Source organism: Haemorhous mexicanus, chromosome 6 (genome assembly GCF_027477595.1).
Source record: "Haemorhous mexicanus isolate bHaeMex1 chromosome 6, bHaeMex1.pri, whole genome shotgun sequence".
Classification (NCBI taxonomy): domain Eukaryota; kingdom Metazoa; phylum Chordata; class Aves; order Passeriformes; family Fringillidae; genus Haemorhous; species Haemorhous mexicanus.
The window spans coordinates 40,961,426-40,977,369 of record NC_082346.1 but is presented as its reverse complement, the minus strand read 5'-3'; the positions used below and the strand labels follow the sequence as shown (position 1 = coordinate 40,977,369).

The 15,944-nt window shown below is 42.1% G+C and overlaps 1 protein-coding gene and 1 long non-coding RNA gene across 10 annotated transcripts in view; both read left to right on the top strand.

Moving 5' to 3' along the window:
- Nucleotides 1-105: 105 nt before the first annotated feature.
- Nucleotides 106-3,076, top strand: LOC132329155 (uncharacterized). The gene is made up of 2 exons (XR_009486977.1): nt 106-959; nt 1,545-3,076. It is a non-coding gene; the product is annotated as an uncharacterized LOC132329155 (long non-coding RNA).
- A 5,746-nt stretch (nt 3,077-8,822) lies between these two features.
- RALGAPA1 (Ral GTPase activating protein catalytic subunit alpha 1) overlaps nt 8,823-15,944 on the top strand; it is a 131,352-nt gene continuing 124,230 nt past the window's right edge. For 7 of the 9 annotated variants that reach the window (XR_009486976.1, XR_009486975.1, XM_059849918.1 and 4 more), the window contains exon 1: nt 8,823-9,205. Coding sequence is in view for 7 of the 9 variants with exons in the window: in XM_059849918.1 (XP_059705901.1) it covers nt 9,100-9,205 (106 nt within the window). In the remaining 2 variants the exon portion in view is untranslated. The remainder of the gene's footprint in view (nt 9,206-15,944) is intronic. The other 2 variants (XM_059849920.1, XM_059849919.1) reach the window with 1 other exon arrangement.

Sequence of the window (15,944 nt, the reverse complement as noted above, 5' to 3'; positions counted from 1 at the left end):
GGCCGAGTCCCGCCGCCGTCTAGCATCACCACGCGCGCGGCGTTCTGGGAATTGTGGTCCGCCCTGAGAGGGCCCGCGGGGCGCTGTGAGGGGCCGGGTGCGTAGCGGCGGCTTTTCGCGCCCCTCTCCTGTCCCGGGACACTCACAGGACTGCTCGGCGCCGAGAGAGGCTTCACCGCGGCCGAGAAGAGTTTTGTACCTGCCCGCGTCTCCCGCAGGACGCCGAGCGAGGCTGTGGCCCTGTGCGGTGGGGGGTTCGAGCGTGGCCGTTCCCTGCCGGAGTAGCGGAGGGACGCCGCGGGGCCTCGCGTGTGCCCCACCACCCTCCCGCCGAGGAGTGCTGCATCCTGGCAAGGCGTCCCTTGTGGCTCGGATCTCAGAAGAGAGAGGTCCTTGTGGTTATTGAGGGGAAATTCTTCACTGTGAGGGTGGTGAGGAACTGGAACAGGTCCCCCAGAGAAGCTGTGGATGCCTCATCCCTGGAAGTGTTCCAGGAACTTTTGGGATAAGATGATCTTTAAGGTCCCTTCCAACTCAAACCATTTTATGATTCTATGAATAGTGGTCTCCCCAGCAGAACTTGCTTCTTCTCCAGTGTCATATACTGTCCTATAACCAGTATGATATGCTTTAAACTAAGTCAGACTTAACTGAAAGCGGTAGCTGCCAATGAGAGTGGGTATGAGAAGTGACTAAAGAGATAATACTGCAATCTGTGCAGGCTTGGGATAATTTTTTTGGCTTTGAGTATCACTACTTGTCTGTTCATTCACCAACTTCTCTTAATTGTGGTACATAAGATGTACTGAATAGAAGTGACACTTTCTGGAAAAAGCTGTCCAGGCTGTGCCCTTGCTCTGAGGGACTGATTAGCTTCACCTCAGGACATAAGCACATACAAGGAAGTCTGGCAGGGATCCTCAAGAGTCCTGAAATACAGAGCTGGTCGTGGCCTGCAGGTCAGTGTCGGTGATATCTTGGGGGCGAAGGTGAGCTCACTTGTACTGCACAGGCTCACTCTTGAAATCTGGGCCAGCTGAAAGAGCAGTAGAAAAGCACAGTGTGTCTCAGTGATGTGATGTGCAACTTCAAAGAAGTTAAAGTTGTGTGTGCCTGGAAGGAGCAGTTCTTCATATTGAGATCCAAATTTAGTCCTTCTCTGCTGTCTGGATGGATGTTATGGAGGCTATATTGTGAGGCAGTTAATAACTTATGCATTTCCCTCTGGATTTCCACCTCCATAGCAATAGCTGCCCACCTCAACCACAATACCATTGCTGTTTGTTAGTCACTTCTTTTCTCCCACATCTCTGTATATCCAATGCAAGTAATTTCCCTGTATCTCCCCCAAGAGGAGTGTATGTAGGTGTGCCGCCTCTTCTCCAAGAGCACTGAGAGAAAAATTAGACATAGCTGACCTCCCACCCTTCAGTATGCAAACTCCATCCCTTCTCTTCTTGCTGTCTCTGGCTTTGTAGGGACACAGCACAACTTGGCAGGCTCTCTCCGTAACCATTACAATTTTCATCCTTTTTTTTTCATAGATCCGTAGAATGGTTTCAGATGGGAAGGAATTTAAAGATAATCTAGTTCCAACACCGCTGCCGTGGGCAGGGACACCTTCCTCTAGTTGCTCAGAGTCCCATCCCAACCTGGCCTTGAGCACTTCCGGGGACGGAGTATCCACAGCTTCTCTGGATAACCCATCCAGTTCTCCATCACCTTCACAGTAAAGAATGTCTTCCTAACATCGAATACAAGCCTAGGATTTAAGGACTGTGGCCCGCATGGGGATCTCGGGTGTTGTCCTAGATGGGCAGCAGCGGGCAGCCTCAGGTGCCGAAGTCGGCTGTCCTGCCCGCGCTGCCCGCCGCGCTCCCGCAGGCGCCGCCGGCTGCCTGTACCGCGCATGCTCCGCCCGGCCGCGCCTCGGCCCAAGGGAGCTGGCCTGGCCCAGCGCCTTTAAATGCCTCTGGCTGCCTAATGGAGCTACAGCCGCTGAACTTGTCCCCAGGTTTTTGCCAGGAAACTTGTGAGTCCGCGAAGCCTGGCCCAGTGGCTGTTCACATAGCTTTAAAAGCTGACCAAAGTAGTTACCAAGGTCTTCCCCCCCCCCCCCCCCCGCCAGTCTGCTATTCTTTTGAGGTAGCCCGGTTAAAGTGTTAGTAGTGATGACTGATAGACTAATGGCTAAGAGATGGCCTGAAACAACACCAAGAGACATCCCAGAAGAAAACCAGGAAATTTCACCAGCTGGATCTGAATTTTTTTTAAGGATATCTGTAGGGATTGAGAAAGGAAAAAAACCCAAAACACAAAACCAGAAGTAAAAATGTCTAACAATCCCCAATTCAAGTGTTGCCTTTTGGATTAACAAGACAAAAATCAAAGGTTCTGGACTAGGAAAAAAAAAAAAGACTCTGGAAAAAAATTGCAGGGAAAGGAATGGCAGGAAAACAGGAAACCTTTGGCTTGATTGTAATTTCCTATTCAAACAGCTGGAACTAGGTCCAAAGGAGCTAAAAATAAACTCCAGAAGGAAATCCAAGTTCCCATGCCCTGGTGAAAATCAGCAACCACGATGAGGAGTTAAGACAGAAACTTTTTCTAATAACACGCAATTCTACATGCTTCTATTCTGTTTATAGCCAGGAGAGGGGGGGATTACCTAGCTAAAGCAATATCAACATCTGCTCTGTGGAGGAAAAAAAAAGTACTGGTTGAAAATAACTTGACTGTCCAAATGGAGTGCTGGAAGATGTAAGAGCAAAGGGTATTTCTGGGCACTACATATGGGCACAGGGCTTATGGCAGCTTATAGTTTATTTCCAGATTATAAAGCTAATTTATCAGATCTCTTATGAACCCTTAGCATATAAAGTGGCAACACCTATCTTAATCAGCTCTCTAGAAGCAAATGCTAGAAGTGGAGAAAGAAGAAATTCTATCTGGCTTGTTAGAGGACTTGCAAAGATTTTTGTTTAGTGTGTATAAATACATCTATAAATCCAACCAAGTACCAGAGGACCAGACTCTGGACTGACCATTTCATCAATACAAGTGAATGCAAGTGTTACGTGCCTACAAAAGTGTGATTTTTTTTTTTTTTCCTGGATCATGACTTTTACCCTTCATTAGAGTAAATTAACTATTAAGAAAGTGATTGTCATCATCCTCACCTGCTCAGCTCTGCATTTAATGGGGAGGTGGGGATTAACAGCTGGGGGTTTTTTTGTGGTATTTTCCAGCAATTAGAAAGAGACCATTAATAGGGACAGTTGGCAACCATGTAAAAATTCAAAACTGGAAATTCTGTTGAAAACTGGTGTTGAAAAAATTTGGATGCAATAACAATTATTATAAATAATATAAATATAGTACAGATGTTAGTATCTCCTTTCCCAATTTGGGATACCTTTGGAAAAACCTAGGAAGGAAAGCTGTAAATTTACACCTAATTTATTGAATGCAGGCAGTGAGTATGTATCACTTTAGATTCTAAAAAGCAGTTACTAACTTTCTGATTATAAACCTGATTGCCAGCTTTTGTTGTAGTGAGTAGTTGCATAATAACTGAATATTTCTGACAAGAAGAAGACTGTAAAGGGAGAAACCAGAAATATATATAATGTGAGTCATTAGGATACAGGTATAGATGAAAGCTTGAAGGAGAAACAGGGATGAAGGAGCTTTTGCCATGTGTGCAGTATCTTAACGAGTTGGAAATAACTTCTCATGAGGAGTCTCTCCCATTTCAAAGATGTAGCATGTCTTAGTCATGGTTGTCGCAGGTCTGGCTGTTGGGGGTGAGGTCCTCCAAAGGTGACAGAAGAGCGACCTACTACCCAGAAAGAAGTGGTTGCCCTGGGGTGTTTGGACTCTAGCAAACCAAACCATTTCACTTTCTATCACTAAAAAATGATACACTGAATACTTTATTAAATCTAATTCTTCACCTTCAATTTGCAAGTGCAATATTAGGAGGTAGGTCACAAGAACTCTGAAAAGACTATTTTGCATGCAGGTCAAGATCAGCAGCAATTTAAGGTAGCAGTCACGGAGTGCCAGTTATGAACTATGTTTGAAGGCTGTTGGATGACGTTCATTCCTCATGATGTTTTTTCTAGGCAAAATACTCTGATATATGCTGTATAAGGTGTAAAGTTGTACTAATCAAAATAAACACAAAGAGATATGACCTATTTCTAAAATATCCATTTTTCTCCTGCAGGTGACATAACCGGAGAGATTGGGGCAAAATATTTCTTTTGATAGAAAGGAAATAATCTGTACAAAATTATCTCTCCCCCAGAGGCTGGCAGAAATGCAGGGTTTCTTTTGTGCATTTGTCAATATTGCAAAACTATTTCAGAAGTTGGGAAAGAAAAATAAAACATCTCAGTGGTTGAGTGTTTGAGTACTTTTGGTTTGAAGTTGTTGCAACTTCCACTGTGTCAGAGTATTCACATTTCAAAAGCTCTTTCCTATCAGATATGGGTGCTAGTGCTTACATTAGAACTCAAACATTGTGAGTTGGAGGTGACTTTGCATAGCAAAAGGCTAAATTCTCTGACACTGCTGGCCAGGAATTAGTAATGATTACACCAGTTTTAAATAACTTCCACATGTATGAAAGTTTCTGGTCATGACAGGCCCTTTACACCTTCTGTTCTTTGAGCATGGCTGACATAGTCCTAGCATGCTAAGGAAACAAAACTTATTGTTGTCTGTTGGTTTTGGTGCTTTATTTGGTTGGTTTGGGGTTTATCAGGTTTTTTCTTTTTCCAGTTGCACTCTCCCTGCTACTTTTGAAGCCATTATCTGATTTTGATCTTATATTACATGACAGTATGTGTATTAAAGATAGCAAGTTATGTATGTTTTGTGAAACAGCATTTGGAACAAAACCTAGTAATGTCCCAGAGAGGGATATGTGTTCACTTAGCTTATGTCCAAGGGACAGTGTCTTAGTTTGAAAAGACACCTGTCTGCTAAAGGAAGGCAGGAGCCTCTCTTGAAATGGAAAATGTAAAACCCCTCTCTCCAAATTATAATAATTTTTAAATTAAGGGACTCTCAGGCAAAGATATGGGAATAGGAATAACAATTCTTTACTAGGAAAATTAAAATAAAAATGCAGTAATACAAAAAAAGCACTGACAGATTCAGAACACCACCTGACACCCTGTTAGTCAGGGTGTTGGTAGCAGTCCCATTAAATGGTGACTGTGGTCCTCCTGCAGTGACAGGTGTGGTTCTGTTGAAGCAGTGATCTTGTAGAAGGCTAGAGTTTTCCTCTGAAGGTCCAGTGCTGGTGTAGATGGGCCCGGTCTTCCTCTGGGAATCCAGTGGAGAAAGCTCTCCTGGTGTTCCAAATCTCAGATTTGATCTAGGTAGGAATGTTTGGCCCCTCCCCCTGGGTGGAGCATCTCACAATGGGATGATGTAGTTTTATCAGTCCTGCCCTGAGACTCAGTGGACCATTGACAGAACGTATCTCCCTGGACTGAGGATGGGATAAACACATGGAGTTAAGACTTAACTGCAGTTCAGCCCATCCAGAACAGGTAAGGGAGGAATAAACAAAGGAAGGCTTATGGTTGTGAAGGGAGGTGACTCATGGCTTTCAGTGGCTAGAATACAAATTTGGAGGAAATCTGGCTTCATGAGTTCTGTAGTTCTTGGAAAAATTTATTCAAACTTACAATCTTTGATGATTGGAAATACTGCAGTGTTCTGGCTTTATATAACACAGAGTATTAATGCTGACACACTGCTAACAACACAAAAGCAGAGTATAAACTCATGAAAAGCTCCTTCCCTTAAACACAGAAATAAATAAATTCCATATTTCATCTGTGACATAGAGTTGTGCAAATGCAATGGGAAATCATGGGAACCATCATCTTTATAGGAAGGCGATTTTGTTGAAGGAAGAGCTAGCTGTTCCATTAGTATTATACTAGAAATATATTAGAGGATCCTGATAATTGACTGCTTAGGTGAAAGCAGTAAACATCTCTAGTATCAATACGTTACACATGAGTATTAAATTGTACAGATTTACAAATTTACAGCTGTGGTTTTGACTACTCAAACTTAAATATCTAGTTTTGGAGGCCTTTTCATAAAGTAAATAGTTGCCAATGAAGTAAAAATTTGTTACTTCGATGAACAGGAACACTGCTATACAGGCAAAGCCATATACTCAGAGGTTCACAGCACACCACTCCAACGGCCACAGCACAATTTAAAGAGCCTTCTTTCTCAAAAGCAAGACAACCCTCATAGGAAGGACACTGTGAAGCTAAATGTGAAAAGATCAGAAGCAGTGACACTTTTAAAAAATTATTTTACATTTCTTTTTTTCTTGAAGGACCACGTGGGCAAATAGATCTTCAGTGCATACACTTCAAAGGGGTCAGGTTTAAGATCTATACTAGCTACCCAAAAGATGGGAAATACTTAGTGAAAATCAGAGTAATTTTAACTGAATTTTAATCATGTGCCCTTATGTGGTGTAAATATAAGCAAGGCAAGAATTCCAGACACTTATATATCTGTAGCTGTATTCAAGAATTCAAAACATAAATCTATCCCTTTGGCATGCTGAACTGTTGAATTAGGCCACAGCTGAAGGGTTTGTGCTCTCTAGGATGTATTAAAAAATACCTATATGTTTTCTGAAGTATTTGGCCACAGCTGAAATCTTAGGAAATCATAAATCCTAGATAAAGTGGGAGAAGTTTTTTTTATGGTATGAATGTGATTCAATAGCCCCCTACTACTTTAAGTGTCCTAAGGGGCCCTGTAGAGATCACAGAACCACAGAATTTGCTGAGTTGGAAAGGACCTACCAGGATCATTGAGTCCAACTCCTGGCCCTGCTCAGGACCATCCCCAAGAGGCACACCATGTGCCTGAGAGAATTATCCAAATGCTTTCTGAACTCTGTCAGCCTTGATGACAGCTAACAGAAGGAGGGAATAAAGTTCTGCAGCATTTAATTGTCTACAGTACTCCTCTAAAAGTTCAGTTAAACTTAGTTATAACAGTGCCCTTGCATCTGGGCAGAAACATTATAAAAGTTCTTTCTTTAAATTGGAAATGCCAAGAATTTGGCACAATAATAACAGCCTGGAATGCAGCAGAACCTAACCTCTGCCTAACTAATCCTGCTCTTTTCTAACCTTGTCCTTCATGCATATTCAAAGAACCGAAGAAGTCACATGTTTCAAAGTCAAGCCTCTGCAAGATCATGGCTTTTCCTGTGCACAGAACATGCCCTTCCTGCCTGGTGTGCCTGCACAAGGAGGTTATCTATAGAAGCCATTATTATCTTGGTTAACACCACTCCCTCCTGTCATTTAATATTTTAGTGATGCCTTTCTCTATTATTTTTCATTTTGTCTTGAGTTAAAGATCTAAAAATTAACAGAAAAGCAAGCAAATTATCCAAAGAAAAGATATCTCAAAGTTTTTCAATATGCAGAATTGTGTTTAGAATTAATGAAATTTAGAAATCAAAGCACATAAATCAATGTATCATTGTCAGATCTTAGAGAACTAAATGTTCTGTGTTATAGTAAACTAAATAATTGTAATACTAGCTATTACCTAACATGCTAATCTTCAGATCTCATTTACAGAGATGGTAGAATATCTGAAATGCTTTGGGGCAGACCACATAAGCAGGCAGACAACACTGAGTCCCTCACTGATGCCCACTATGCTCCCACTGCCCTTGTGCTTAACATTAACTGTTATTCATCATTATTTTAAACACTTGGGTTATGTTATTTATGTAACAGGTATGTAAATGTTGACAATTCTTGGAATTTTAAAACAAGTCTCAAATAATGAAATATTTCCAATAATAAAAACTCTGGCTTTTAGCTCACAGAAGTGATCCTCAATCCAAAACAGAGCACCGGTGACTGTTTAAAAATGTCCAAGCAAAGAGACACTGGAAAGAGTCTTAAATGATACTACAGCACATGTCTTTTAGAAAGTCCAATAATTCTATATCTCATGAATGCAAACAACCTTTTAGGAGAAACTTGGGACTTTTTCAATGATAGTAATTCAATCCTCAGCAAGAGTTGATACGGTACTTCATCCATTTCCCTGGCTGTTGTTGGCCTTGCTGTGAGGTTGTGCATGGTACTGAGCCAAACGTGTTCTCTTGAGCTCATTTGGCTTTGCTGTAGGAGCAGAAGGGACATGACCATCCTAACAGAGTACAGAAGAAATGAGGATGTCTCAGACCTTCGTGCTGGACCCAGACGTGCTGATGGTTCAGCCTCGGTGCCAGCACTGCCGCTGAAGGCGTAGGCAGTGAAATCGGGGAGAAGCAACTTCGGGCAGGGGCTCGGCATGAGGAATTGCAGCACTTCGAGGATCAGTGTGGAAAGAGGAACTATGAGATACATCGTTGCTGGTTGCACAACTGAGGCTTGAGTAAAAGTTTTGTAGTCGCTGCCGCGATGAAAACGGTTCCCACCTGGATTTTATTTCCTTACTGCTCACAGGATTGCCCCCATACCCTGAAGTTTCTCTGTACAGCCAGAGTAGCTGTGTAATGGGATAACTTTACATTTTACTTGTAAACAGCAGAAGTACAGTTTCCTACACCAGTTACTGTTGCCGAGCGGCGCACAGGATCCTGCAGCGAGCCCCTAAGGGTCCTGCTCCGGCGCCGGCACTCCATCCTCGGCCGGGGCTCCGGGGCACCGCGGCCGGCGCGGCCCCGCCCGGCGCGCCTCGGAGGTGCGCGGGGCAGCGCCGCCGTGACGTCGCGACGCGGTTGCCATGGGGACGCCTGGGGTCGTACCTGACGGCTGTCGTGAAGCAGCGGGAGGAAAGCGAGGGAGGAAGAAGGGGGAGTCCAGGCCCAGCCCGGCCCCCCGGCCCGCGGGGAATTGGCTCCGCGCCGCGCCCCTCCGCCCTCGGCGCATCGCAGTCGGAGTCCGGAGGAGGAGAAGGTGGCGGCGACGGCGCTGCCGCCTCTGGCTATGTAGGGGCCCCAGAGCGGGCAGATCCGGAGGCCGCTGTCCGCCTCTGGAGCTCGGCGCCGGGGCCGGGCCCGGGCCCGGCGGGATGTTTTCCAAGAAGCCGCACGGGGACGTGCGGAAATCCACGCAGAAGGTGCTGGACACCCGCAAGGACCCACTCACCCGACTCAAGCACCTCCGCGTCCTTATCGGTGAGGCGGCCGGGAGGGGGGAAGGGAGCGGGTCAGCGGGGTCCGCGGCTCCCGTTGTGGGAAAGACCGGGAATTTGGAGGAACCAGCTGGGCGCTGGGGCGGGAGGCGCACTCGGGGCGCAGCCGCGGCGAGAGAACCCACCCGGCGAGCGGGGGGAGACCCCCCCCCCCCCCCCCGCATGGCGGGCCCGGCGGGGCGAGACTGCAGCAATGTGCCGGGGGCTGCGGGACCCCGCGGGCGCGGCGCGGGATGTTTCGCTCGGCGCTTTTGTACTGAGACACGGACGTTTCCGTCTGACGGTGGCATTGCTCTGGGAACTGTGGAGGGAGACGAAAAAGTGGTGTTCTTCCCATGTGAATTATTCTCTAGAGTACACAAAGTGCTAAGTTGCTGTGCATGAATAAAAGTGGCTGGCAAGCGCAAATGGTGCCTGTAACTCCTGAATCCATTTCCCTTACGTTCTTACAGTACCAATTTATATTTGTGTACATTTTCAAGGTAAGAGCTACAGTAGTAAAGTGCTCACTAGCGTAGATGTGAAGGAGCTTCTATACAGCCAGATTTAAAACACTTTTAGTTTGCTAGTTGGCAAAGGAGGACACACAGGCCCTGAAGGGCTGCTGCAGTTCCATGTGAACTGCCATTTAACCTGACCAGTGAATTAGAAATTGTGATTATATGGCATAATTGCCTAATGAAAAAAACAGGGGGAAGCAAAAACAAACCTAGTTAACCGTTCCAAGGTATCTGTTAGTTACATGTGTTTGTAAAAATCTAAGTCATTGTCATCAAGCTGTCCCTGAAAAAAGAAGCTTGCTCTGGAGTATCTTTTGGGCGCTTCAGTCCTGTGAATGCGTGTGTTACTTCTGACAGTTTATCAACACGTGAACAGGGCTGGGTCAAGGGCAACTGCATTCCGTGTTTAGCACAGAATGCTGAATGGATTATTTTGGGTTCTGCCCACAGTCTGGTGGTATTTATGTATCTTGTCCTCCAAAGCTGGATTCTTTCCTGTCAAAGGAAAACGGCTATTGCTCCCTTGTTTTGTATTGCTGTTTAAAGGAACAGGTGTTCCCATGTTGCACCATCTGCTGCTTCATGAGTTATTTTCTGCAACATAGTAATTATCTAGACTTGAAATGGAGAATAGTTGTGTGGCTGTCTAAGCGACTTCAGAAGTCAGATGCATCCCCTTGCCTCACTCAGAATGTACCACTCTTCCTAACTACCAGTACTGGGCCAGCTGTGGCTTGCTCTGTGTTGGTTTTTAGCTCAGTTGAAACATACGAGGAAAACAAATTCTAAAGAAACTAAGTACCTCTCTGAATTCAGATTTCCTGGCTAAAGTATGTTGAATATTTCTAGCCTGCAAAACACTAAACGGTTTTGATCTGATCTGTTCTAGATTTTGCATTTATATTGCTTGCAATTTATTTACAACTTTTTTTTTCTTCAGCTTTCTTAATAATTGGATGACTTCTGTAAGTTGCAAGGCATGAGCTATATCTAGCAGACATTCTTATCTAATCTAAGGTTTCTGTTTACTGGCTGTAGGACAGACAAAATTGGCTGGGGTTGTTTTCATGTCATTATCGTCGTCCCCCCCCACTGTGTGTACCTCAGCTGTTGAAGCACAGCTCCCACGCATCCTTTCTCCAAGTTTGGGAGAACACACTGTGTGACTGACTGTGTAATTAGGGAAAGGTGTAACAGTACTCTTCCGCTCGTCTGTTTTGGTTACATCCACAAGTTTTTGTCATTATGCAGATATTCTTAGGTGCATGAGAAAACAAGGTGCATACAAAACTAAGGCCTTTTTCTAGAGCAGAAGAGTAAGGTATTTCCATACATTTTCCCACTCTAGAGCACAAGAAGTGACCATTCTCTCAGAATAATAATTGCTATATTCCCTGTGTGTTCAGGGAAGCTGTGTTAGCTATTGCCAACAGACTGTCTGAGGGGATAGGGCAGGAAATCTCAGGTCAGCTGTGTTCAGCATCTTCGTGAAGGAAACATTTTTTATTTTGTTTATTGCTCTTAGCCTCTGCACACTGGAGACTGAAAGACTATCCAGAAGAGAATTAGAGAATTTTCTGCAGTTTCACGTCCAGGAGAAGGGAGAGAATTAATTTTTCTCTTGTTCTTTAATTTAGAATACTTTCAGTAAGCCTTCAACACATATTGGACCAGAGTTTTTTTTTTTGCTTTTTTTTTTTGCTGTCCATTTTAGTCTTTGGTCAACAACAATAAACAGGTATGGCCTTGGTTTCATGGTTAACACTTGAGAGGAGGAAAGGGAGTGTTAGTTCATTTTTCTGCTGTTTTACCAAGGCATCCAAAGCAGCAGTTTTCCAGTAAGCCAAAATAATAGAATAGTCATGAATAGAGGTGCCTGCTTGTGAAGTATAGACTGCTGGCTGTCTGCTAGCCAAAGAGAAATCTCAAAAATTTAATTATGGTACAAGACTGAGAGTTGCATCCTCCAAGGCAGTACTGTAAGTCAAGCACCATATAGTCTAAAAATATTTAAATTAGTATAATGCCACTTTTGGTAAGGATCAGAAGATACTGAACAATATAAAGCACCTAATATGAAGCTAAATGGATCGATAGCACAAAGGCCTGTAACTGTTATTTTTAACAAATTAAGAGTAGTGTACAGTAGATGGAATCTTTTAAATGTCTATTTACAAAATAGCTTAGAGTGCAGTGAATTGTATTATTTTAGGAAAGTATCCTGTCATTGGTGACAACTCAGGCTAAATTTAGTAAAAAATGCAAATGAGTCTGCATAAGGATATATAGAAAATTTTGTGTCTTTTGTGAAGCAGTGATATACTATTTTATCAAATACCATTGCAGCTTTAGGAGTCTCATGGCTATAGTCAGTGTATAGAAATTTAGATATGAGAATGACGCAGGTGAGAGTAAAACTTTAATGTGAAAAGACACTGGAAGCTTTAAAATTCCTTTGTATAGGGACAGGGGGTGAAAAATATGTAAACATATATGAGAAAGTCTAGGAAGTAACATCTATTAAGGCTTACCAAATTTGAAGTTACAATAAATGGTTTTTGTCTTGGGAAGCTCTTGAATGCTAGGCTAGTGATCAGTTATAGGAATGCTGGGGGGAAATGCATTTCTTGTGGCTTGGGTTTTGGTTTTCTTTTTTCGCTTTTATTTTTTTTTCTGAAACTCTTTGGTAGATAACTGCACTTTGCCACTTCAGGCCAGTGTCCTTTGTCTGGTTCTCCAATCTGCTTCAGTTTGGCTCCATTCAGCCTTTTTTTGTAATTCGGGAACCAGAGAAAATTCTGTGAAATTTGGGTGACTAAATCAGAATTGATTAAATTATTTTTTAAATACAATATGTGACACATTTATGCACGTCACAGGTATAAGGTTTTTTTAGTAGAAGTTAAAGCCCTTAGGAGACCTCTAAGTAGTAAGAAATATAATTCTTGCTTAGAAATGCTAAGAAGAATTGTAAAAATTGTAAAATTGAAGTCTCATATCTTGGGACTTAGCAGTGTGTGAGGAAAGGTAATCTGCCTTTCATTGTTATGTTGCTGCAGTATATTTCTTGAAGCAAATGGTTTCATAGATTTTATTCTTTTGAGACATATTCCTTTCTTCCCATAGGGAAGTGTTTACCCCACCCTGCTCCATTTCGTTTTTTCTTCTCAGTTCTAGGAAGTGCCTGAGAGTCTCATACAGTTCCCTGGTGCCGATTTGGTCAATGTCTGAGATTTTAGCAAACTGCTCTGCTGTCTTGTCTTCCTGTATGCTGGAAATGCTGTGACAGCTGTGTTTACTCTGTGTGACTGCAGTAGCTGGAGCATCTGAACCTTGAGCGGGAATGTCGAACTGCATTCCCTTGGGGTCTGTGTGGCAGCAGCAGGGCCTTGCTGGAAGGAAGGCTGCACTGGTGCAGGTGTGGTCACTGAGGCTTCTCTAGCTGGTGGAAGGGAGGCACACTGTGTACCTTACAGAGTTAGGTATTGCCTGTACAATGATTTTCCAGAAAAAATATTTATATATATATATATATATATATATATATATATATATATATATATATATATAGAGGCAATCCCCAGTCAATTAGCAGCTAATTGCAATTTTTAGGGTCATTAAAGTGGAAATAATATTGGATTATTCTTCTATATATTCACTGTTTCATCAGACTTCAACATCAAACTACAATTCTATGATTTTTAAATGGTAATTTATAAAAGTTTGTGCTAGTAATCTTTCAAGCTTCAGATCTTGGTTTATATGTCCTTTTGCTAAAACAGTGCTTTAAGCATTCTATAAATAATTAAGACAGCTAGGTATGTTACCCTTCATAAGAACATACTTTAACAATATTGACTTTCATTTTGATATTAGATATCTTGGTGTTTGACTAAATCTGTAGAATTTGAAGGTTCAGTCTGAATTTAGAAATGTATGTATTTTAAAAAGCTAAAATCTCTAATTATTTAATGATTTCTGTAAAATCCTACTGCATTCAAGTAAATCAAATTAATTTATGGGTTTAAAATTTTATTATAAGGCTGAATTCTTAAGATACTTGCTTTCTTGTTGGGTTGGGTTATCATCCCTTCTCTTTTTTTGCTTTTTTTGTTAAGTAGAATTACAGGCTTGTAATCTGTTAATCCAGAGTGAAGAAAAAATGAAATACATTGTTTCTCATTAATTGTTTTATTTGCATCTGATATCTAAAACTATACTTCTTTTATCTCTGGAACCATGGAGAGAATACTTGCAAAATGCAAGAGAACAGAGTATCTGAAGTGTGGGGTGTTTATGTTATTTTGTTTTGTTATTCTTTGTGGTTGGTTGGCCCTGGACATCTCGTGTAAATAGTCTTTAAAAGGGAAAAGTCAAATTTCTTGGGACAGAATGAAATGGACTGCATTGGACATCCATTCTGATATATTGTTTAATATTAAACAATGCACTTAAACAGAGATTGCATTTGTTTAAAGGGATTTTAATTTAAGAAATCTATTTCACTGGCAGTTAGCCCTAATGCTTCAGCTGGATGGCATTCATTGGTGTTGCACATCATCAGCTTCGGTCATAAATGAAAAACGTTCTATCGTTGTTAAAGTGACAGCAAATGGGGAGCTACAACAAAAGTAGCTGCCTGGAGTTTCGGTGGATGTGCAAAGATTTTTGGTTTTTTGCAAGAGTTGTAGATTTTTTTCCTTTCCTGGTCAGTCTATCTTCAGAGAGCAGGTCACTGCTCGTGTAACTCAGAGATCCGGATATGGATTGCACGCAGTGTAAGGGCTCAGGCTTCATGTTCTGTCACTCTTGACTTAACCCTGAACAAGTTATGTTTTGGTCAGGAGCAGAGGGGGAAGATTTACTCTGCTTCAGTATTTTGGCTAATGTTACACTCGACTTGCAGAGTTCAGCAGTGGCCAGGGCTGCTGAATTGCAAGGCTGAGGACTGGAGCCAGATCAAAGCCCCAGGGTAGACAAAAAGGAGGCTCTGACCATTTGGTTGCAAAGGAAGGGTCTGTGTGGGTTTAGCTTAGACAGTTTGGAATGAAAATATGTGCATTACTGTGGAAGTGTTTGAAGTTGCTTAAATAATAGCTTAAGTTCTGGAGCTCGTGTGAATTGTTGTGGAAGTATTTCTCAAGAGTTTACTAGTGGAACTCTCAGAATCTGCAAGCACCATTAGAGAATTCGCTTGGAAAGCTGGCAGCTGCTTCTGCTCATTCCTGTAGGGCACTGGTGTTGTATCAGTCTGTATGCAGATGATGTTCATTGGTTCTGTTAACCTGCTTATTCGTTTGTGATTTTTTTTTTTCATTTGTATCTAAAAGATCGTGATCAGGAGTTCAGACTTTTCTGATGCAAAATAGAAGTCCATTAGAAGATTTCTTTAAGTTATATTCCTTTATCAGTACCAAAACCTTCAAGAATACTTTCTTTGACAAAATTACCTTTTTTAAAAAAAAAGGTTTTGCCAAATAGCTGTTGGTTATATCTGAAACAGTAAGGGCTAATGTGAAGCCTTTGTGTAATAGATTTGCGTTTGTGGTCTCTTATCAGGGCTCTTTCACTTTGACAGTCTGTTAACTATGCCAGAGCCACCAGTTAGTTCCTGAGGTTTTCCACTTAACCTTTCTCAGTTACATGCTTTTCTATTCGGGACAGTCTATGTAACCAAATCTCTCTACTGTTTTGCTCTAAAGAAACCCTTAAATATTTCAGCGTGGAGAATTAAGAATTAATAAGTTTGATTATCCATTGGGAGCATGGAAACCTTTGCTTTCTGGTGGCACCAGTTTGTTACAAGGGTTGATACTGACCGTGTCAGTCCATAGCAGGCCTCTGCTTTACAGAAATAGATCCAGAATTCTGGCCATCTTCCAGGTCATTGTTTGCTGCAGTTGTCAGTTTGGGTTTTGGTAAGGGTGAGGGAAAGTGACTTAAAAGCCAGCAAGTCTTAGAATTAGACAGGATAATGTTTTCATTATACTAAGTGCTCTGACAATTTTACATATAAATATAGTATTACATTCTAAAACTCTTAAAATAGAATATAAAATTAGCCACAACTTAATCTGTAATGATTCATTTTATTTTCTTTAATTTCTGCAATGCAGTGTGAACTGGTGAGAGTTCTTTTCAGATGAGTTTAATATATGTCTAAAATCTGGTTTGGCAGGGTTTGTTTTGTTTTAAGGAGAAAATGACATGTAAGCACAGAGA